Source organism: Protopterus annectens, chromosome 3.part1 (genome assembly GCF_019279795.1).
Source record: "Protopterus annectens isolate FY-2018-M chromosome 3.part1, PAN1.0, whole genome shotgun sequence".
Taxonomy (NCBI): Eukaryota; Metazoa; Chordata; order Ceratodontiformes; family Protopteridae; genus Protopterus; species Protopterus annectens.
In genome coordinates this window covers 819,059,518-819,084,588 of record NC_056732.1, presented here as the reverse complement: position 1 = coordinate 819,084,588, position 25,071 = coordinate 819,059,518, and the positions used below count along the sequence as shown (strand labels likewise).

Below are 25,071 nucleotides of genomic sequence, written 5' to 3'. Positions count from 1 at the left end.
TAATGCAAATATAGATTTAAAAATCTGGTTTGATCTTTTAACACCATTTATAGTCAAAAAGAACTTTCCACATAAATTATATAGAGAAATTATTCATTCCTGGGAACAGAAATGATTAGTTTTAGATATGCAAGTAATAAAAACAACATACAAAATTCCATAACAGGACTGGCTAACTTTACAGAGTATTCTGTCATATTCGCAAGATTTAAGTAGAATAATTAACAATTCTTCATTTAAAGAAATGCCTAAATTTACGAACTATATATATGAAATCATATATAATTACTTTGACATGGGAAAAAGTATTTCAAAATTTTACAAAATATTGATAAACTATAAAACAACACCCAAAACCTCATATTGGAAATGTATAACAAATGGACACTCAATACAGGTAACTGAAGATATTAAAAGAAATATCTTATTATCGATAGCATATACATCCTTTACACAATACTGGAACATTTTTAATTACACAGAGCATTCTTAACCCCAAATAGAATCAGTAAAATTAATTATTCCATAAAAGGAATATGTTGGAGAGGTGAGCAAGTACACAGAGCAAATTGGAACCACATTTTCTTTGATTATGTTAAAACTGAGCCATTTTGTAATGGTATTAATAATTTTCTACAAGCTTTATTTAATGAATCTTTTTATTTAACTAAAGCTCTTGTATTATTAAATGTGAATGAAGGTCCTCATTTGAATAAGTCAAACATGTATGTAGTATGGACTATACTTGCAATTTCAAGGAAGTGTATAACAAGAAGATGGAATACAAACATAATACCAACTTTGGAAGACTCCTACAGCCTACTGAAGACCACAGCATTAATGGAAATTAAAATTAAAGAACTAAGAATATATCCAAAGCCATTTATCAACAACCCTTGGGGAAAAGTCATATAGTTGATAACACTATACAATAATTAATCAGACATTCTGATAATGGATTGGACCTACTTATAAAGTAACTGTATACATTAAGATCTGTTATAGTGTCAGGCTAATGTAAATAGTGTACATAGTTATTTAAGATGTTATGTATAAATACTGTGGAATTCATTCAAATGTATTTGAAAAAAAAAAAAATTGAGGGAGAATTGCATTAAACAGAACATATAAATTTATTAATGATATTAAGAAGACAGTTCTACTTATATATGCTATGATGTTACCGTCAAAATTTGGTGAGATGTTGAATGTAGATGTTCACTGGTGAGCATCAGGTTATGAATTACAGTTTAAATGTATTGTTTTAATTGTGAAAGGTAAATTTTATATTATAACACTTTAAACTCATCACTATTCATTACTATAAGTTAGAGAGCAAGAGATGGACTTCCGCCTCAAGTTAATATTTTTTTTTTATTTTTTTTTTACAACATAGTATGGGAAACTTCAAAACGACTACAGTCATTTAGAGCAGGAGGAGTGGCAGAGAAGGGGTACTTGGTATACAAGAGAGGTGGATTAGTGGCATGGCTTCTGTGGTGGTAAGTGTTTAGATAAGTTATTTATCTATCCTTTGTTTACCGGGTTAGTCCCACTAGGCTAGTTGCATCTTTTCAAGTGAGACCCAAGGTGAAATTTATACTACTAGAAAAAATCTGGCCAGGGCATTGGGGAACTTTATTCTTTTCTATAGGTTCTATAGGATGCTTTATATCCACCTGAGCTACCACCAGATCAACCAGATGGGGTCCTTGGTTTTACCACCATATCTAAAAGATAACATACTTAGGAGTATAGCATCCCCTAATTCAGCACTGCAGTGTCAGTGTTTCAGTCACCCGGAAAAAGAATAGAACCTATAGCATTCTGGTCATCTAGCACCAAAGGCAAGTGTGCCACCTATTACACTGCTGTCACTGGAAGGGAATTATAGACTAGGCATATAGTGTAGTGGTTAGAGTTGCAGCTTATAATATACATATATATATATATATATATATATATATATATATATATATATATATATATATATTTGAGGATTTTAGAATTAGAGAAATAAACCAAGGAAGCTCCCAGCTAACATATAGAAAAGTAGAAGATTGTGAATGAAATGTGGTGGTAGATATTTATTTATTTATTTATTTATTAGTATTTGTTTACTGAGAAAGTCCAGCTGAGCTGAACCTCTTTATAGCAGAGGCCTGGGGGAAAAGCTCCAGTGTACAAAACTTTAAAGCGTACGGTCAGCATGAGACTGTTTATTAAAATTAATTACACAAACAAATCAGATAAACATGAAAGTACAAATAGCAAGTGGTGCTCATTGGTATAATTCTATAATATTAAGAGAAAGGACAGTGTCTGTAAGAGCTTGTAAGTTGTCCTAGGAAAAAAAAAGAAAGTGAGGCAGGGATAAGTTACAGAGAAATCAAACGGATTCTCAATAATTTGAAGGGAATGCCCAGAAACACATGAATATCCATGTAGAATGTTAGCTTGGGAAAGATCTGTCAGAGTAATGTATAGGAGTAAAAACACAACGCAGTAAGAATGGGTAACTGTATATATAGGATGAAAAAATACTGAGTGAGAATGTGACTGCGCAAGTGTGACTGAAGATACAGAGGGCAGAGGTTTACTGTTAGAAGCTTTTCTCTTTACAGGAATTAGAAAGCATTGAAATGGGAACATAGTGTGCTGCTCATACACTTGGTGCTTGTGCTTTCTGTGAAATAAACAGCTCAGACTTTACTAAAGGCTGTAAAGAGTGTCAAGTAAAGTTCATGATTGTAAATGTAAAAAGAGATTTATTTATAAAAGGAAGGGAGAGTATTTAGCACTAGGCAAAGGAACTAAATAATTTGTATAAGGGTCTATATTAGAACATCGAAGTTTCAAAACTTCAAATGTTCTAATATCGAACCTTATTCAGCAAAAGCTGAAAATATCGAAGCAACAGAAAATCAAATTTTTTCCTAGGGAAAGAATTTGGTTGTCCGTTTCTGTTGCTTCGATATTTTCAGAGCTGTTGTGGAAAGTTACAGGTTAGGTTCAGGTAAGTGTGCGATTGAGTGCGGGTTAAGTTAGTTAGGGTTATGTTGCGGGTTAGGTATGTGTGCGATTGTGTGGACGTGAGGGTTAGGGCGGGTTAGGTGAGTTAGGGTTAGTGCGCGGGTCAGGTAAGTGAGCGATTGTGTGGATGTGAGGGTTAGGGCGGTGTAGGTGAGTTAGGGTTAGGGCGCGGGTGAGGTGTGAGTGTGAGATAGTGACGGACCTTAGGGTTATGGTTTGGGTTAAGGTAAGTGGATAATTAGTGATGTGTGTATAGTTCAGTGTAGGGTTAGGTGTAAGATTTTAGTTATATGTGTGTGGATTGCTATTTGTTTGGCGTGCTTGTGTTGTGTGTATGTGTTTTGAAACAGCAAATTTTTTCCCTAGGAAAAAAATTTGTTGTTCTGTATGTTCGATGTTTTCAGCTTTCCATGAATAGGATTCGATATTAGAGCATTCGAAGTTTTGAAACTTCGATGTTCTAATATAGACCCTTTGTATAACAGGGTGGGTAAGTTAGTGGTATTTTCAGCACTCTGTTGCCAGAGAGAACTGTGCAAAAGAAAATTTAAACAGATGGAAAAGGGGAAGTGCAGGGAGCAGTCATTTCTTTGCATTTGTTTTTTCAGAAAATCAGAACCTCTGTGCTGAGCGTGTCTGGATTTTAACTCAGATAAACTTCCACAGCTATTGAAGATAGGACTTGAAAGCATATGTGTTGTGACTTTCCCACTCTGGGCCAGTAATCAAGGATCCTCAATCCTCACCACTGACACTGGAGAGGGACGTTCACTTGGAACAAAAATGCATACACCCAATATGTCCAGATGCAGCTCTCTGCATCAAGCAAAATTTCCCTTAAGAGCACACAGGGAACACATTCAGTCTGGGGGGCTGGTTTCCTCTCTCACTCGAGATCCTCAGTAAGACTTCCCACTGGCACAGCTATAGAGTTAAGTCCTCAGCCATGTGTCCAAGCCAAGTCCTCTACCACTCTCTCTGTTTAGACAGTGTTTCATGTCACTGCTACACACACACACACACACACACACACACACACACACACACACACACACACACACACACACACCTGGGAAAGGCTGGCAGAGATTTACTAGCTATACACCCTACTGCCCAGACTGTGATGCAGATACAATGCCACCAGACACTTCAAAGCCAGCTACTTTAAGGCTGTTACAAGGGTGCCCAATTATACTGACTAAAATTAATATTAATACAAATTATAGTGTTTAGCCAGTGCAGTAAGGCTTTCGGGAGTGGCTGCAGAGTCACCAAATAGATGAGAGTATTCTCAAAGGTTAAAATATTCTCTAAAGGACCAGTCATAATGAAAAGTTTAAATATATTTGATAATAAATAGTAAAAAAACATGAAAATACTAAATATCTACACTAAACACCAGAGTTTCAGTCACAGGAAATATTGAAATAACACAGATGAATAGATTCACACAGATACAGAAAGGCAATACTTAACTAATATTTCTATATTCTGCTGACTAATCTAAAGAATTACTATTCCCTGGTCACTTACTAGAGCAAGTCAAGATGAAGTAGGTTGGTCTTCCTTCTTTGTCAGGTTCCAAAAACAGACTGCTCTGACACCTCAGTCTCATCTAGTATTAAAACATCATTTTTCTTCTAGATTACAGAATGACATCACATACATCTGGTCATCTGACTTCTGGTTACCATACTACCCCCTTGGCTAGAAACTACCAGGATCTAGCACATATGTTTCAATAATACACGCATACAGAGTTTTGTTCAGATTTTTTGTAGCTTCTGGAAGTTATAAAACAATTTCAAACTTCTCCCTTTCCAGAGGAGCAATTAGTTCACTGCAAAGACAATACATAAAGCTACCTAGTACAGACTTTTTTTGTCTCTGGCTGCATTGAGAACTGTAAGGTACAATCTTTATGGCCTAAGCCAGGTAATTTAATTTCAGAACATTTTTCAAAGTTAGCTGCAGCTGGACTGTGATTAACATCTTCTCTTCCAGTATCCTCTGTTACAGTATATTCATTTTAACAGTTACAATGCATACATTTAATCAGTTACACATATATTTCTTTTCTGTCCATCAGGACCCACTGTTGATACATTTTCAACACAAGCAAACCTGACAAATACATTTTCAGCACAAGCATTTGTACAGATCAGTTTGAGATACAAATTACATAATTCTTTATCAAACACCAGCTGTCTGTGCTGGCATATGTTAACATCCAATGGCTTACTTCTCTTGGCATAGCTGGCAATGCCTCACATCATCACATATCTATCCTTGATTCTTTCAAAATAAAAGGAATACGAGTTTGATCAGTAAAGAACAAAGAATCAAGTAGAGGATAGCAAATCAGATAAATTGAGAGAAATGTTGCTGGACCTTAGTATGTAAGAGTCAGTTTCGGGCTTTCCTGGTTGATGTTGGCTGGAGAATATGAGACTTGTGGAAACACTGACAAATAAGGACAGGAAGTGGGATAAGAGTGATTTGATGTGTTATTTTGAAAAGATTTGAGAAGCAGAAATGGCGAAGTACTCTTAGTACAAGATTAAATATTAAGAGTATGATAGTAGAAGGAGTAGATTTTATTGTTAGCATCGTTAAAATAGAATGTTCTTACTATAAGGATTAAAGGGGAAAGGATAGTAACAAATATACTTAAGACAAATATGAGCAAAGGTAAAAGCTTCAGTGAATAAGGGATATGTTCAGAATTGGATACACAATAGATCAAGGAATAGAGTGGATCAAATTTGGGAAAGGTTTAATTTTTTTATTTACTATCTGTTAGTGATCATGTTTGACTTTGATCAGTAATATTAAATTCTAGCAATGAAAGGATTAAGATGAGTATGAAGCTTAGGGATTACATAGGAGTTGATTTTAATGAGCTGGAGAGTCTGGCAAAGATTATAGGGAAATTCCAAAGAACTGAACAATGAGAGGAATTATGAAAGGTTTTTAAAAGTAAGTTGCAAAGGAATAAGTATTTGTAGAAGGAAAAGTGGAAAAGCCAACTGAGATGCACGAAGAAGGATGCAAAAGATAGAGGAAAATAATTTAAAAAGTATGAAGTGTTTAAGGGCAAGGCAGCAAAAGTAGTGAGCGTAACAGAGACTGTAGTGGAAATAGTGCTGATGAGAGAACACATTTTTTTTAGCAATTTAGTAGATTATAAGAGTCAAAAACAGAAACTGAGTAAACAAAGAGGGCATGTGATTTGAAAAAGCAGTAGACAAAGCGGTGATGTTAATTTATTTCTTCACACTGTTCACAGAATAGTGTAAAATAACTGTGCCACCTTGGAGAGCAGATTATTGGTGTAAATGAGGACAATTAAACAGCTAGATGGATTTCCAAGGAACAAGCAGAGCTCAAATTCAATTATGATGAACTGCAACCCTCATGTGAAACACCATTCCAGATTTTCAAGGTACTATGGAGAATATGAAGTTAGCCATTAGTGCTAATGTTTAGTATGTATTTCGAGAAGATGATAGTTTAGTAGGACCATAGCATAGCTCTGATACTTCCATTATATGAAAGGAGAATATTCAAAGAAGGAATGTTTGGTATGTCATGCACACCAAGGCTGAACCTAAAAGTTGTCTGTTTGAATCAATGCTCTATTCTAGTTAACAAATAGAAATTTCAATGAGAAAATATAGTCATGTGAGCCATACATCCTGCTAAATCCTGGTAAGAAGGAGACAAGTTGATTTTCTTATGGAGGTAATTTCACAAGTATGCATCTGTTGATTTTACAGAATGGTGATTATTTCAGCCTAACTTAATTACGTTTTGTAATTAAGTCACTCATGAGATGTATAAAGGAAACCAAGTCATTAGATCCTTGTAAGGTATTTGATTTATAACTTCTTCATGGATTGCAAATAAATTTAAGAGAAAGAAGGAGAGAAAATGTTTGATGTTGGTTGTTTACAGATGAATTAGAATCGCATGCACTTTATAAAGCCCTATAAAGTGAAAGTCATGTGAGAGTGCAGTTTTTAACATGAATACCACAAGGTTAGTATTATCACTTGTATTAAGTGTCTGTTTCTGACATGACTCTAGGTAAAAAATTGGTTTCAGGGTGGGCAGAGAGGTGCCAATTGAAGCTTATTAGGATAAACTAGATATATATACATTTTAATAGCATGTAAAACAAGGATAACTTTAAGGTGTGGTTTAGTCTAGAAGGAGTAAAGAAAGAAAAAAATGCAAAAAAGATGATAATTACAAATTTGAGTCACTGGGAATAATGTAAGAAGTTCTGGGTTTAGATCAGCAACATAACTAGCATGTGTGGTTAAAGGTGTGAAACTTTAAGAATGGGAACCTTATGTGATTTGTGTAGAGCTATGTTGAGGTAATTTCTTGGCAGCATATGAGAACAAGAAATACATTACATTTGTGACTACTTTGTAAGTAAGAGATATTGAATGTAAGAGGAGACTCTAGGTATTTGAGTTACATGGAGAATAGAAGGTAAGGAGAGGTTACATGTTATATTAAGAGATTGAATAAGAAGATGGAAGAGGTTGCTTATGTTAAGGCATGGAACTGAAAGGGAAGAGAGACCATTTTGCAGGAAAGGTCACAGGCAAGTAAGAAAATAGAGGTACATGGAAGTCTTATTTTATATTTATTTTGACATTTGTTGACGAGGTTAGTCTGACTGGGCAGAAAGCCCTTTTTCAGCAGAGACCTGGAGAGAAAAGCCCCAGCAATATAAATTAATTTGTAACAAAAATTACATGAATTGAGATAAAAGAATACAGTTAAATTACAATCATTTTACAAGAAGAAATAAAAAATAACTAAGAGAAGACAAAATACATTACAGGGAGGAACAAATAAGATTAAAAGTTTAGACTGTAGGCGTTCAGTTCATTTTTACGGAGAGCTGCAGTATCGGTGAGTTTTAGTAAGCCATATAATGAGGAGGGAATGATCAAAAGGAAAATAGAAAAAAAAATAGTAATAGATGATTAGATACAGAGTTTTATGTGAAATTTGTATGACAAGGTGGAGAAGGATAGTTAGTAGTAGTTGCAACAGAATAAATAAGGAGGGATGGGTGTTTTATATTGGATCATGACAAGTGCAGGTCTTAGCATCTAGCAAGTAGGCTTTTAAGGATTTTTTTTAAAGTTGGTATGTTGTATAGCTCTTAGAAACAAAGGCAGTTTATTCCAAGAATTAGCAATAGAATAACTATAGAGTTTATCTATGATTTTATTGGGTTTGTGAATTTCCAAGAGAAATTGTTTAGAGCTACGAAGAGTGCAGTTGGGAGTGTAGAAAGTAATCATAGAAGAGAGAGAGAGAGCTAAGCAAGAGGTAGGTTTGTAGAGGATGGTGTGAATACTTTTGGAAGACCTTACTGAGTCCTGTGAGGGATGCCTTACCTCAAAAGCAGTAGACTGCAGTACAAAAGAAGGTTTTAGAAGCCAATGGCAACTAAGGAAAAGAGATAACTACTTAATGGTGAGTTACAGAAATCCATTAAGCTATATGGACTGTAGGTAGATCATATGTAAGCTGAATAAGTGAACCTCATTACTATTCTCCGAAGCCTAACATTGTGTTTATTGAGGATCAGTTCCAGTGCTGCTCGCTGCTCATCTTTCCTCCTCAGCACAGAGTGTAAACCATTGAACTTCAGCATTTCTCAGTCAGTACAAGAGTTAGTTGATCTTTGGATAAGCAGTTCCTGTAATGGTGCTTATCTCTTCTGGAGTACTCATCCTACCAAAGAAAGTGATTAGAATGGTCTAGCATAATTGGAACTTAATAATATGCTTGCTGAGAGATAAGATATACCTATTTAACTTTGTCTGCTTATGAGAATTGGTCCCCATTTTGAGTCTTAAAAATTTTCTGTCCCATAATGAAAGGGTTTGGCATACATTCATTAAGATTTTTTTTTCAAATAACCATAGTAGATAATTCTGAATAATATTATATAACTTTAATTCATCAAAATAACATGTTTTAAGTATGAAGACACAGTAGATAACTGTGCTGTGAACTTCCTAGTTGAAGTTGTTAGTAAGTGTTCAACATTTTGCCTATTTGTTCCAAGTAACGAGAGGTTGTGTTCTACATTTTGGAGAAGGAAGGTAGAGACCTATGGGGCAAGGTCTTTGATCTGATTCAGGTTCTCAATGATTCTTTAATCTGGCACAACTTCTTCTGAAACAGAGACCAAAGCGGCCTCTCTCTTAGACTTATTTACTATACTTTTGACAGATCATTAATTTTTTTCCATGCATGACTACTCAGTTAGCTCCATTATAATCCATAGCTTAATAAAACTCTCATTTGCAAATTAGTTTTCTTTATTTGTTGTTTCAGGAGAAAAATCATTTGCCTGTATTATTTGTAATTCTACATTTACTACAAATGGAAGCCTCACAAGGCACATGACCGCACACATGAGTATGATGCCTTACAAGTGCCCATTTTGTGATGAATCATTCCGAACTACACTTCACTGCAAAAAACACATGAGGAATCATCAGGTTGTTCCTGCAGCAGGATCAGAGGCAGGAAACAATGAAGCAGCAGGTAAGTGACTTTTAATGCCAGCTTGCATTGAAAGGATAATAACTTGCTAAAATGGGAAAAACATTGAGACCGTTATGTGTATTCTAACTGCATTTAACTGTGCTACAGTTAATACTTCTCTCTGATGTGCGTGTGTGTGTATAGATATAGATGTGTATGTACACACACATATATATATATATATATATGGGTCCCCTTCACATGGTCGACAGTTCATTTGATCAACATTTATTTGGTCGACAATTCATATGGTCGACAGGCAGATTTGCCCCCCTCCCCAATGTTGTGTGACCCTGGAGTTGATATATATAGTTAGGGGGGGTGTGGGGGGTGAAGCCCTCCACATAAAACTGCTTGTCGATCAAATGAATTGTCGACCAAATAAAAGTCGATCAAATGAACTGTTGACCATGTGAAGTAGACCCATATATATATATATATATATATATATATATATATATATATATATACACACACACACACACACACACACACACACACACACACACACACACGCACACATACACACATACACACATACACATGCACACATACACACATACACACATATATAAAGTCAGCAGGTCAGTTTTGGAAGCTGACCTGCTGTTATATCCTTGGCAGGATTTCACCCGTATAGCTAAGGCTACTGCAGCAATGATCATTCAAGCATCTACTGTTACAGTAAGTTTCCTTACACAACTGTACTTTAATGCAGCTTTGAAAAGATTTCTTGTCATAGATTTGAGTCTTCTCACCAGCCTAGAAAAGATGTTTATTCTTAACACCATAATCCACTTTCTATGTAATTTCCATTAAAACACTTGGCTAATTATGTTTTGTCAGTATACAAAGTAGAAGAATTAAGAAAAAAGTCAACATAGCTCTTAGATGAACAGGTGGAAGGCAGTTCAAATGGGTGACCATTAGAGCTGTCATTTTCACATCTCCAAATTGGGACATGGGGCGAGGTCAGACATGACTCCACAATGGTAGTAGCCAAAACTGTATTGTAAATAACTGTTAGAAAAATAAACAAATTAAGCATGAGTTCTAGGAGCCACTATGCGCCCAAAGGGCATGGGGTTCTTAATGCATTTTAGAGCTTTTAGTTTTCCAACAGTTTAATCTGATGATAGCCTGGACAAAAACTAGAGAGGATTACTGCTAATAATGCCAGAAGGTAGAGGGTTTTCGTACTGGCTAATCTCCAGGAAAATGCATGTTGAATGTTGATGCAAAATCTCTCTGTCTCTCTCTCTCTCTCTCTCTCTCAGTTTCTCTCCCTTTTGCTTACTTCTAATGTTTTAGTTTTATGATGCAGCAGCAATTAATATGCAGATAATAAACACATTTAAAAACTGAATAAAATGTCAACTGATGCTAACTGGCTTATATTGCAGTACTGAGTCCTCCTACCTGATCCAGAAATTCTTGGCTTGTCATCTTTGTGCTCCAGGCTTCAGTCCCCCCCCCCCCCCCCCCACACACACACACACACACAGCACAGCAGGAAAAGGCAGCTAACAAGCAGAAGTGCAGCAGGACATTCAGATTTTCCAAGCAACCCAAATGGATCAAGACATTCAGATTTTTTTTTTTAATTAATGCTTGCTGAGCTGATCATGCCCTGAGCTAAGTTGATGTCTGCTGCTGACTGAAGCATGAAGCTGAAGCCATTTGCACCAGACAAAGAGAGACCTAGTATTCCTACTAGACCACCACCACAGTGGCACATGGTAAGCAAGCGTTGTATGTCCCAAACTACCACAATGCAAAGGGAAATGAACAGGGAGCTCCTCCACAATAAGTTGCCATACTGGCAACTTATGTAATGATCCTTCTGATGTTCGTTCTTCTATCAGGTGAAATTCATCAAGTCGATGTGGTAAATTTCAAGACTAGACATAATGGAGTGCAGTGTCACAGATAATAGACCAGTTGCCTGCCTGCTGCAACTGCATCTGCATTAGGTCCATCTGTAAGTTGGAAAACAAGACTGTCCCTCTTAATTTTCCTTTAAAAAAAAAAGGACCAAGAAACTGTAAAATTAAACTGCAGGTAGAATTCAAGAAGCAACATCTGCGAGTTTAGTGTCAGCAAAAAGTTCCAGTCTGCTGCCAGCATAATCCAGCAGTAAAGCTTAAACTTTTTTTCACTCGCATCAAAATGTTTGCAGGAAAGGAAATGTTAAAATATAAATGTCAAACCAGGACATTTTTATTTGGTTTGACATTTATATTTTAACATTTCCTTTCCTGCTGACATTGACTAATTGCATTCTGCTGTCCACATTAAATCTGTGACCCTTTCAAAATGGATCAAGTGGCAACCCTAGTGACCACATCTGCTGAATTAACTTGGGAGTAACAAGTGTTTCTCTGCTGTGTGGCAGGGATTGGTCAAAATATGATTGGGACCAGGAGGATTTCTCAGCCGTGTGTACTCAAGGATCTTTTCTGCCACTCATGCAGTCAGATTGTGGTTTTAACCTTCAACAATGGAAAGATGTTCTTCGTGTTTCACTGTTGCAGTCATCACATTTGGATTATCTGCCTCCCTCAGCCGGCCTGAATACCAGAGTCTTTGGATTTCTGCGTTGGGTGCTGTCTCTTCTTCCATGACATCAGGTTGTCAAGGGTATCAAATATGCAGCTGATGCCATTACATCAGTCTTTCTTGCCGTGCGGTGCCCGAAGCAGAAGAAATTCGCAAGTGCCGGTTGGCCGTCTCCTGAAATTTTCGTTTTCAAGTTTAAGACCCGAAGTCTTCAAAAAAGATAAGTACCCCGTTTTCTTTTTCCAACCGATGTCAGTAAAAGTTAACAATTGTCTTGCCTGTGGAGATTTTAATTTTTACTGCATCCCCTGTTTAGGCGCAGATCATGATGTCTCTTGCTGTCAGTTTTGTGACTTTTTCAGTCCCTGAGCTATTTGTCATCGGACTATTTTTGCAACCAATTACTTTTGTATTCGATCTCAGTACTCTGAAATGGCTTTGTTAAGCCATCCGACTACCGATCTTCCGAAAAAACGTAAGGACAAAGACAGAGACAGAATGCATAGGTCCAAAACTGCTGACGATGCTTCCGTTAAGCTAGTCGCCAGTCCGCCAGTACTCACTGAGGTGCTTTTGCAGCCCCTGATACCCACTACTTCAGATTTGCAGGCCTATACTGAGACCCATTCGGAGTCCGGTATGCCACGAGATGCTTCTTCGACTATGGAACCTGAGGATGTCTCTACCTTGGATGGGTCTGGAGCCGCTGTGCAGGCACCGGCTTCTGAGGGTGTATTCAGGCCTGCAGACATTCATATTAAACCGATGCCGTCATTTCCATCCAGAACTTCTGAATCCCTCAGGCCAAAAACTCGCACTACGCCTAGAAAACCGACGACCAAAATGCAGGCTCAGGCCCATATGCCTCAAAAACAAATGCTTAGAATGGCTGAAGACCTTATTACGTTAATTAGGGGAAGCCAGTCTTCCCCCTTTAAGAAACCTAGAACTGAATTTCTTTCTGATTCTTCTGATCAGGAATCTGATATGTCTGCTCCTTCTGATTGCCAGGTTTTGCCCTTCTCTACTTATGAGGATACTGATGCAGAGGATTCCATTCCGTCTGCCTCCCCCCCAGAAGATCTTTCTTTCATTGAAACCTTGCATGCTCTTAGGGAGCATTTCTGCTGGGAAAGCCAGGATTACTCCTGCCTCAACACAGGCCTTTAGCTATCCCTCCTTTTCTGGATATTGTAGAAGATGCTTTCTTGGAATCTAGCCTTACCCCAGACACTTTACCTCCAGCTCCCAGAAAACCTGACAGGTACTACAGAGTATCTGACTCTTCCTTTTAAAGAATCCTTCTGCGGATCCAGAGACCATTTCCCAAGGACCAAAAGGCATTAAGGCTACTGCTGCCAAAACTCCTACCCCTTCTGATAGAGATTCTAGAGCCTTAGACAGATGGGGTAAGAAGGTATACACTTCTGCTACTTTGGCCATTAGGGCTTTAAATTGCCAGTTTCATATGTTAAAATATCAGCAGCATGTTATGGGATTACTTAAACAGAAAATTATGTTGATTCCTGACTGTGCTGAACACAAAGAATTGCAAGATTTAATGCATTCTGCAGAACAAGTTGGTAAACATACTTTGCAATGTGGTTTTGATGCTTTAGAAGCATCTTGCATGGCTGCTGTCACTGGGTCTGTACTTAGAAGGCATGCTTGGCTTAAGGAACAAAACTTGCCAGATCATGTTAAAGCTAAATTACCAGATGCCCTCTTAAACCAAGACCACCTTTTTGGCAAGAAAGCAGAAGAAGTCCTCAAAAGGATGGAGGACGAAGCTAAATCTATGCAAACTGTCAAAAATTTCCTACAAGTACAGCCTCCCAGATTCAGTAGACATTGGCCCTCAAAGAACTGGTCCTTTCCAGTTCCTTCCAGGCCTTCTCAGTCCAAATCCAGGAACAGCAGACCACCTAGGCTACAGTCTCAGGCTACGCACAGACCTAAGCAGTGGGGGGCTCCCACTTCCAAAGCAGGAAGTAGTAAGCCACCCCTACGGAAAAATGGCACAGTGAGTTAATTTTAACCCTTCCAAGCTCTGCTCAACTACCTGCTCCCTTAGGAGGAAAGCTCGCCCTGCATGCAAAAAACTGGGAACTCATTACCCAGGACAAATGGGTTTTGAACATAGTTTCCCAAGGATTCAGATTCCACTTCCACACACTACCAACCCCAAATGGTTGGCCAGACGTACCCCGAAATCAATGGGTGGAGGCCCAACATCAGGTTCTTTCTCTTCTCAGTATCAGGACTATTCAACCTGTCCCAGCAGAACAAAGGGGACAAGGTTTTTATTCAAGACTTTTTCTGGTACCCAGAAAAGACAATTCCTGGCGTCCTATCCTGGACCTCTCTATTCTCAACACCTTTCTGGTAGTTCCAAAATTCAGAATGCTAACTCTTCAGCAGCTTCTCCCCATGCTAGCCAAGGATGCCTGGCTGACAACACTAGACTTAAAGGAAGCTTACCTGCACATCCCAATATGGGAATCTTGCAGGAAATACCTACCCTTCATGGCAGGCTCTATGCACTATCAGTTCTCTGCACTTCCCTTTGGCATGTACTATCAGTTCTCTGCACTTCCCTTTGGGTTATCTACTGTACCCGGGTATTCACAAAGTGTCTAGCTCCAGTCATTGCATTTTGCAGGCAGAGAAATATTCAAATTTACCCATTCTTGGACGATTGTCTGATTCAGGCAGAAAGCCAGGACTTGCTATTACAACATCTGGCATTCGTAAAGAAACTTCTATCCTTACTGGGGTACACCATCAATGAAAGGAAATCTCACCTAGTACCCTGCCAACAGATTGTATTCCTGGGAGCAAGCTTGAACAAAACTTCCTAGATGGCATTCCTCATTCCGGAGAAACAAGTTTATTTTTATTTATTTATTTTATTTATTTTACATTTGTTGACTGGGCTAGTCTAACTGGATATATGTCCATTTTCAGTAGAGGCCCAGGGAGATAAGCTCCGAGGAAACAAACAAAATCACATATACAAACATTAATGTATACAATGAACATTGCAGGTGCAGTACAGAGAATAAATCAAAATTCGTTCATAACATAGTGCAAAATTAGAAGTTATGTACCTACCATAACGTTCCATGTTAGTTGTCTTCTTCTCACCTTCTTTCTTGCTGGATGGGTTCGGAGCCGATCCTCGGCTCCGACTCGGCCACTCTAAAAGCTCGAGAGCTAGTTCCACTGGCTCGAGGTTCCCCTATATCCCACAATGCTAGGCGGTAACTCCTCAGATCTCATTTGAAAGCTAAGGCCAGCAAGAAAAATCCATAAGGAACAAGGAAAAATACTCCTCTAGGTCTGTCCTGGCTAGGGGGAAGGAGGGTGGGACGCAAGAAAGAAGGCGAGAAGAAGACAACTAACATGGAACGTTATGGTAGGTACATAACTTCTAAATGTTAAGTTGTCAATCTCGCCTTCATTCTTGCTGGATGGGACCACATCCCTAGCACCTTGTCCCGGGTGGCCTATCGGAACAGACTCTTGAGTACAGTGGAACCAAAGTTGGCTCGGTCTCTAGAGGCCAAGTCCAACTTATAATGAGAAATGAAGGTATGGGGAGAAGCCCAAGTAGCTGCAGAACAAATCGAATCAATAGGCAGCCTATCTTGGAAAGCTATGGAAGTGGCTAAAGCTCTAGTTGAATGAGCCCTGGGTTTGGATGGCAACTGTTGATGTCTTATCTCATACACTAGAGTAATCAACGAAGTAAGCCATCTAGAGAGAGACACTTTAGAAACTGGAAGGCCCATTCTTCCTTCTGCATAAGAAACAAACAGTTGGACAGATTTCCTGAATTGTTTGGTCCTATCTAAATAGTACCTAAGTTGGCGATGAACATCTAAACAGTGTAACTTTTGTTCTGACCTATTAGAATAATTTGGGAAGAAAACAGGAAGCTCAATGGTTTGATTCAAATTTGCCAGTGAAGCTACCTTGGGCAAAAAAGACGGGTTAGTACATAAGGACACCCTATCCTTATGAAAAACAAGATAAGGGGGTCAACAACACAGAGCATGGAGTTCAGAGACTCTTCTAGCTGAAGTGATAGCTACTAAAGAGTGTTTTCCAAGAAAGTAACTTTATTGAACATGAAGCCGCAGGTTCAAAGGGGGAAAGAATTAAGAACGTCAGAACCAAGTTGAGATCCCATTGGGGAGGAGGATCTCTGATGGGTGGTTTGAAGAAAAACTCCCTTTAAAAAGGCTTTGCAGAGTTTGTGAGACATAATGGAGGACTCTGAGACTCCAACATGAAAGTTCGAAATTGCTGCCAACTGAACTCTAATGGTAGATGGAGACGAACCTGAATGGAAAAGTTCGGCTAGAAAGTCTAGAACTGATTGAATGGAAGCAGTGAAAGGATCTATATTCTTTGACTGCGCCCAATAGGAAAAACGTTTCCATTTGTTATGATAAATCTTCCGAGTGGAAGATTTATGAGAGGCTATCAATATATCTCTAACTGAGTGAGATATCAGAGGAAGCCTGGCTAAAGTTGGAATTGGAGGAACCACGCTGTGAGGTTCAGAGAAGGAAGGGAGTGGTGCAACTGACCCGACTGATGGGTCAGGAGGTCTGGAACTGGGTCCAGATGCCAAGGTTGCTCCAACAGATAACGGTGGAGAAATGGGAACCAAACCTGTCGAGGCCAGTAAGGGGCAATGAGGATCATGGAAGCTTCCTGAGCGATGGCTTTCTGTATCAGCTGAGATATCAGTGGGAAGGGAGGAAAAGCATACAGAAGTCCCCGGGGCCAAATGTGCACTAGAGCGTCTCTGCTGGGGTGGCCTGGTTGGGGAAAGAGGGTGAAAAAATCGTCGCACTTGCTGTTTTGGGGAGTAGCGAAAAGGTCGCAGCAAGGCCGGCCCCACTTTCGAAAAACTTTCTCTAACACTGAATTCTTCAGAGACCACTCATGAGGCATGAGAATAGCTCTGCTCAATTTGTCTGCAATCACATTGGACTTCCTGGGGATGTGCGTTGCTAACAGAAATCGCTGAGAAGAAATCGCCCATTGCCACAGTCTGAGAGCCTCTCGACATAGGGGGTAAGATCTGGTTCCACCTTGTTTGTTGATGTACCACACTACAGACATGTTATCTGTCTGAATTGCTATAGTTCCCTTGGGAAGAGAGTCTTGTAAAGCTTGCAACGCTAGAAGCACTGCTCTCATCTCTAGGACGTTTATGTGCAAGTGGCACTCGAATGGTTGCCACATGCCCTGGACTGTCCTGCCCTGGTAATGCCCCCCCCACCCGATCAGGGAGGTGTCCGTTGTCACTGTAGCAACCGGAGGGGGAGGGACGAAAGGTCTCCCTAGGAGGAGCTAGGGAGATGTGATCCACCAAGAGAGGTGATTCTTGCACGACTGAGTTATCCGAATAGGATGGGACATTGGAAGCCTTTGGTAAGACCATTGTGTGAAAAGCATCCATTGTAAAATTCTCATATGGAAGCAAGCTAATGGTAGAAGGGGGATGGCCGCCATAATTCCTAAGACTTTCAGGATCAGTCTGGCTTTGACTTTGTTGCTCTGCAAGACAAGAGAGACCTGCCTGTGTATGTCTGCTATTCTCTGCTCTGTGAGTCTGGCTGACATATTGACTGTGTCTAGATTTGCGCCTATGAAGGTAATAACACGACATAGCGACAAGACAGACTTTTCGTAGTTTATTGAAATGCCTAGTGCCTGACATGTGTGAAAGGTGTAGTCTCTGGCGAGAAGTAAAAGATGCTTGGTGGGGACTGTAAGGAGCCAGTCGTCTAAATAAGGAAACACCTGGAATCCTTGTCGTTTCAGATGAGAGGCTACCACTGCAATGCATTTGGTAAACACTCGGGGGGGGCTGTAAGTGAGACCAAAGGGCAGGGCTCTGAATTGAAAATGACTGGTTCCCAGCCTGAAGCGGAGAAACCTCCTGGAGCATCGACTCATTCTGATGTGATAGTACGCGTCCTGGAGATCTATCGAGCACATCCAGTTGTCCCGCCCCAAAAGGGGTAGAATGGACTGCAGCGTGACCATCCGGAACTTTGTTTTCTTGACAAAGTTGTTCAAGTTGCTGAGATCCAGAATGGGTCTCCAGTCCCCTGTTTTCTTTGGAACCAAAAAGAATTTGGAGTAGATTCCGGATCCTGTTTGGTCTGCTGGAACTGGTTGAATGGCTCTTTTTGCGAGCAGCTTTGAAATTTCTAAAGCTGCTTCTTCCCTTTGACTGGGTGGAACATCTGGAAGGGATTTTTTGGATTGCTTCGGAATGAAAAGGAAAGGGATTCTGTAGCCTTTGGAAATGATAGACTGTACCCACTTGTCTTGAGTTAGGGATAGCCAGGCTTCTGGGTACAGTGACAACCTTCCCCCGACTGCCTCCGAAGGTGGACAGTCGGGCAACACCTCAGGGATGCTGAAAGGGCTTGTCGGAAAAGGATTCTCGACTGCCCTGATTCTGCGGGCCCCCTCTGCCTCTAGGATGGCGTCTGCCATTATTGTTCCCCCCTCTGCCTCTAGAGGGGAATCGACTCTGTGCGTCCAGCAAATCTCCTTGAGACTGTTTGCGGAACCACATCTTTCCCCCCTTCTGGCCTTTGGGGTAAGGTCTAGAAGGAGTAGAAAAACGGACTCCGACGGCAGAGAGAGTTTTGCCATCAGTCTCGCACCTAGTCAGGGTTTCCTTCACTTGAGGACCAAAGAGGGATGATCCATCAAAGGGGGAATTAGTGAAGGACACCTTGAAAGGGTCCGCAAAGTTTCATAGCCGCATCCAGGCATGCCTACGCAAGGCTACACCTGTACCTGCCGCTCTACTTGCTCCATCCGCCACATAAGAAAGGAGGCGCATGGAGGAGTTAGTTATAGAATTAAGGGTTGCCAGCTGAGAGTTCATCCTATCCTGAAAACCCGCAGCTGTTGAGTCCTTCAACATTTCACTCTCTTCCTTGAGCAAATCCCTCTGAAGACGAGTGAAATGACACAGGTAATTCAGCGATCTCATAGTAAAGGTCGCTGACGAGAACATCCACTTCCCATACCTGTCCATCGACCTAGACTCTGTGTTAGGAGGATGAACAGGCACCGAAGGATCAGCTAACTCCTTCTTGGTGGCCACAGCCACCACCATAGCATCAACAGAGACGCCTTTGGTCAAAAATTCTTTGTCCTTGGGGGCCGTTATGAATTTTGATGGTCTCCTGGGGGTGGGTTCCACTGAATCAGGAGCCGCCCAAGCCTTCTTTGCCACCACTTGCATAAGGGGGTCAAAGGGAGGGGACACCCAGGAGGTGGAAGGGCGAGAGCCAAACGCCTCAAGATACACTGATTCATCCTCTGAAGGGTTGAGGGCTGGCCAATTCCCCCTCTGTTTTAAGATTTCAAGGATGTCTACAAAGGAGACATCTTCAGAGGGGGAACGAGGGGAACCTTCAGAATCCTCTAAATCAGGTGACAGACTCAGGGGAGTCAATGTGCTTCCTCTTGCACTGCATCTTCCTAGGGGGCTCTCCTACTGGATCAGGAGAGGCCTCGGAAGAGGAGGAGATCCCCACTGGGGAAACTTGAGGAGCTGGCTCTCTACGGTTGGGGATGAGAGAGTGAGTAGAAATCACCGGAGGCACCATGGGGGGAAGGGCAGAAGGAGCCGACTGTGGAGTTGAACCTGGTTCTAACACGCTCCTCATGACCTCGAAGGCACCCCTGTCAGGCAGAGCCGGAGGTCTCCGTTCCAAAAAACTGAAAACCTCCCCCGGCACCGACAGTGACGGCTCTGAGGCCGATGTTGGAGCCGAACTCACCAGCGCCGAAGCACTGAGAGGGAGAGCGGGGTCGGACAAGGGTCCGATGCCACTCGCCCCCTCGGAGCCGACGAGGGAAGCCCGGCACCGAGATTCTTCCAAGGAAGACATCGGAGCAGACGACGGAATCGAAGACAAAGGTATCGGTTCCAACGCCACCACAGTCTCGGGTCCGAGCCACCCCGGCTCCGAACTCAAAAGAGTCAGAGGGAGGAACATTTTGAGTGATGGGAATCGTTCTCGACTGTTGAGTCGGACTTTGAAGCATCTGGGCTAGTGCCTCGGACTTAAGAAGTCGACTCACTACTCTCTGAAGGTCATGGTCCGATAACCTGGAAGACCTAGAAGAGTGGGATCTATGGCTCCGTTCAGACAGCAAAGGAGATGTTGGAGCCGAATGAACGGAGCCGATAGATGGAGAACGGGACTGTTTTCTAGATGTCGGTTCCGACAACTTGATCGGAGCCGACTCAGCTATGTCTTCCTCGGCTTCAGCCGGAGCCGAGGACACCGTAGGGGCTTTTATTCGAGATTCATCGGCTCCGGCCGGAGCCGATGTTCAAATAGCCTTAGGACCTCCAGAAGACGGCTCAGAGGCTGGAGCCGAAGGTCTGGAAGGCTTCGAGGGTTTCCCCGATGATTGAGTCGAGGGACCCTCAGGCTTCAATAAACCCCTTAAAATGAGTTTATTTTTTCGCTCCTGCAGGACTCTAGGGCTGAAGCCATGGCAAACAGCACATGAGTCCTGCAGGTGCAAAGGTCCCAGGCAGTACACACAAGAAGTGTGACCGTCTGTCAGAGACATCTTCTGACAGCACGAGTCACACTTCTTAAAGCCTGAGACCTTTGATTCCTTAGACATATCTAAGGGGAAAGTGTAACCACACAACACACACACACACCGATTACACTTAAAATATAATTAAACTAACTTAAATTAAGTTAAAGATAATTATTAATAAAATCCCTACAAAACACAGTCACTCACTACTAGGAAGGGAGGGACTGGGCCTAAGGCCCGAGGGAAAATTTCTATAGCTTTTTGGAAAAAGGGGGTGGAAATTAACAGGGAATGGAAAGACTACTTTACAATAACTCTATATAAAAAAACTAACTTAAAATAAGGGGAAAAAGGCTAAGAAAACTAGTTTCTATACCAAAACTAACCTGAGCCGGTAAGAACGCACCTCGATCGCTGTAGCGGCAAACGAGATCTGAGGAGTTACCGCCTAGCATTGTGGGATATAGGGGAGCCTCGAGCCGGTGGAACTAGCTCTCGAGCTTTTAGAGTGGCCGAGTTCGGCTCCGAACCCATCCAGCAAGAATGAAGGCGAGATTGACAACTTAACATTATACAGATACAATTAGTACAATACAAAATGTAGTTGCAATACATCATAAAGAAAAAGATGGCAGCTGAATTATACAATATATTAGTATACAAGTAGTCATAAAGAAAAAACAGGAGCTGAAATTATACAATATATTAGCAAAAGTAGTCTCCTTAATGAGATTCTGAAGATGTAAGTAATAGTATAGAAGGACAAGGTAAGTTGTTATTAAGAAAAAGAATTTGATTACTGAGAAGAGGAGGGTAGGTTGAACCACGTAAGAAGAGCTAGTTGATCAGTCAGGTTTAGTACAGGGGCACAGCCAGTGTGTTCTGAGGAAAAGTTTCAATTTGGTTTTAAAGAGTGATATAGAGGGAAGAGAGGAAAGTTTGTTAGGAAGAAGGTTCCAGGATTTTCCAACAGTATTAGAGAATAGAGAGTCCCCAGCCCTGTTGTTTGATTTACAGATATTTACAAGAAGTTTATGTGATGATCGTAAGGTCTTTAGATTGTTGTAGGGGGTAATGAGAGTAGATAGTAAAGGGGTATTGGTAGGTTGGTAAAGGGTTTTATGGGCAATGGTCAGTTGGTGGAATTTAAGCTAATTTTGTAATTCAAGCCATCTTAGCTGCTTTAGATTAAAACAGTGGTGGGTTCTGAAAGGGTTACCTGTAGCAAATCTGGCTATGTTATTGTAGGAGTTTTCCATTTTATTAAGGTTGTTTTTAGAAAGATTAGTATATATGGGTGAGGCATAGAGGAGAGTAGAAATTAGATGGGTGTGAGCAATAGTTATTCTAGCTGCAGGAGAGAGGAAGGGTTTGATCCTGTAGAGAGAGAGCCTAGTTTTCTATTAACAGATTTTAGAGTATTGTTAATATGGGTGTCAAAGTTAAGGTTGTTATCTATGGTGATACCTAGTAGTTTGGTAGTTGGATCTGGGGATATGAGAGTACCATTATTGGATGTTACTGTGAAGTCTATTGGGGGGACTTACAAGAAGGAGTAAAAAGGAGGAGTTTCATTTTTTTGGGGTTCAGAAGGAGACAGCGCTGTGTAAACCATTGTTCAACTGTGTTAAATACATTTTGGGTAAGGGAGTGAAGTTCAGATATAGATGTGGCTGAGCATATAAGTGTGGAATCATCTGCATATTGTATGCATGTAGCTTGGGGGATTGCTAGGTGAAGGTTGTTGATAAATATAGAAAACAGGAGAGGTCCTAATATGGACCCTTGAGGAACATCAGTGTTAACAGGCAGATGGGTAGATAGAATGTTATGCCAAAGTACAGCCTGTTGTCTGTTATCTAAGTAGGACTGGAACCATTTTATAGCTAGTGCATCTAGTGACAGGGATTTGAGGATATTTATTAGTATCTGGTGATTTACCATATTGAATGCCTTAGACAGATCTATAAACAGTGCAGAGGAAAGCATATTGAGGTTACGGTTTTTGTTAATACAGTCAGTAAAAGAAAGGAGGGCAGTAGTAGTCCTTATTTGACAATCTACTTCAAACTATTGTCCACAAAACCCCAGCTATCTGCAAGGAAAATACTGCAAACCCTGGGTTTCATGGCCTCTTGCATTCTACTAATTCCATATGCAAGACTGCATATGAGGAAACTCCAATGGTATCTAAAAAGCCTATGGTGTCAGCATTCTCAGGACCTGGAAACAATGATTTCTATCAATCCTTGTTTGAAGACAAGAGTTCCTTTGGTGGGCAGAGGCCTGCTTCTACAACAAGGGACTCCCTTTCACTCTACCCCCTGCCACCAAAACCCTAACAACAGACGCATCAGACTATGCATGGGGGGTTCACATGGCAGGGCAGTGCATTTAGGGCAAATGGAACCCGAGACAGATGCACCTGCATATCAATCAAAAAAAAATTTTAGCTGTACAGAATGCTCTGATAGCCTTCAAAGACCATATTCTTCCAGGACAACTATTAGTAAAGACAGATAACACCACAGTTATGTGGTACATAAACAAGCAGGGGGGAACCCACTCGTACCCTATCTGCAGACTAGCCATGGCTCTGTGGAACACAGCCTTGAGCTACCAAGTACACCTACAAGCTCAATTCCTGCCAGGCAAACTAAATTCACTGGCAGAAGACTTAAGTAAAAATCTCATGGACCCACACGAATGGAAACTAGAACCCAAAATATTCAACCTCTTGAGGATCAAATGGGGGACTCCAGAGATAGACCTGTTTGCCTCCCCTCAGAACTACCAATTGAACAAATTCTGCACAAGACCTCCCCACAGTCAAGCTTGGAAAGTGGATGCCCTGTCCTTTACCTGGGAAAGCCTCTCTGTTTATGCATTTCCCCCTCTGCCTTTCCTCTCGAAGGTTCTACTAAAGATCGAACAGGACAAGCCAAGGACAATACTCATTGCACCAGACTGGCCATGCCAGCACTGGTACCCCCTCTTGCGCAGTGTGACACTGCTGCAACCATGGCACCTGCCTCAGACCCCTTCCCTGCTGTCCTAGCAGAAGGGCCAGATTCTGCACCCTCAGCTTCAAACCCTGAACCTTGCAGCCTGGCTAATTCCTTGAGCTCTCCTCTAGCATTCCTCAGTAAGCAGGTGCTGGATTTCATTCTGGAGGCAAGGAGGCCTAATACTAGAAAATACTATGCTGAAAAGTGGAAAAGATACTGTTCCTGGAGCCAGGCTCAGGGGATGGGCACAACAGTGCCCAGCTTACGTCATATTCTACAGTACTTAACAGAAATGCTTCACAAAGGCCTATCCTTCTCGTCAGTTAAAATTCATGCCTCTGCCATTTCAGCACATTATAATACTGAGTCACCCCTCTTCTCTCACCCCTTGCTAAAACAATTCCTTAGAGGGGCCAACAATTTAAGACCCCCCAGGAGAGCTCCCACTCCAGCCTGCGACCTTAATTCTGTATTGAAAAGCTCACTCTTTCCCCCTTTTGGGCCAGCTGCAACAGCAGAGTTGAAATTCCTTTCTTGGAAAACAGCTTTCTTTCTAGCCATCACTTCAGCAAGAAGAGTGTCTGAGTTACAGGCAGTCATGGCAGTGGAACCCTTCATTATCTTCCATGCGGGCAGGGTTTCCCTCAGGACTAATCCTTCCTTTATGCCCAAGGTGGTGTCTAGTGTGGCTTTAAATCAGTCCATTCATTTGCCTACTTTTTTTCCCTAATCCAGAAAACAAAGGGGAATGAATACTGCACTCTCTGCATGTGCGTAGACAACATAGATTTTATTTGGACAGGACAAAGCCTCTCAGAAAATCTGAACAGCTGCTAGTTGGCTTTGCTGCAGGTGCAGAGGGGAAGGTCATTTCAAAGCAAACCATTTCCAAATGGATAGTCCATTGCATTAATTTCTGCTACAAGCACCATGGAATACCTACCCCACGGGGATAAGATCACATTCCACCAGGGCTGCATCTGCCTCTGCGACTTTTCTCAGAGGAGTCCCTAAAAGGGACATCCTATAAGCTGCTACCTGGAGCTCTGTACATACCTTCACCAAGCATTACCACATGCCTGTCTTTTCTAAATCCAGAGCTGGATTTGCCACTGCATTCTTGCAGGGCTTAATAGCTGGCCCAAATGCTCTTTAACTTCCTCCTCCTTTCCTTAGCTTTGGGAATCAACCCAAATGTGATGACTGCAACAGTGAAACACGAAGAACATAGTACAGTTGTGTACACTTAACCATAAATGTAGATGTTCGA

At 41.1% G+C, this 25,071-nt stretch overlaps 1 protein-coding gene across 1 annotated transcript in view; it reads left to right on the top strand.

The window, feature by feature from the left end:
* ZNF236 (zinc finger protein 236) overlaps positions 1-25,071 on the top strand; it is a 1,651,223-nt gene that overhangs the window by 890,661 nt on the left and 735,491 nt on the right. Inside the window, exon 19 of the mRNA XM_044067103.1 lies at positions 9,409-9,621. Within this exon, the coding sequence (XP_043923038.1) occupies positions 9,409-9,621 (213 nt within the window). The remainder of the gene's footprint in view (positions 1-9,408; positions 9,622-25,071) is intronic.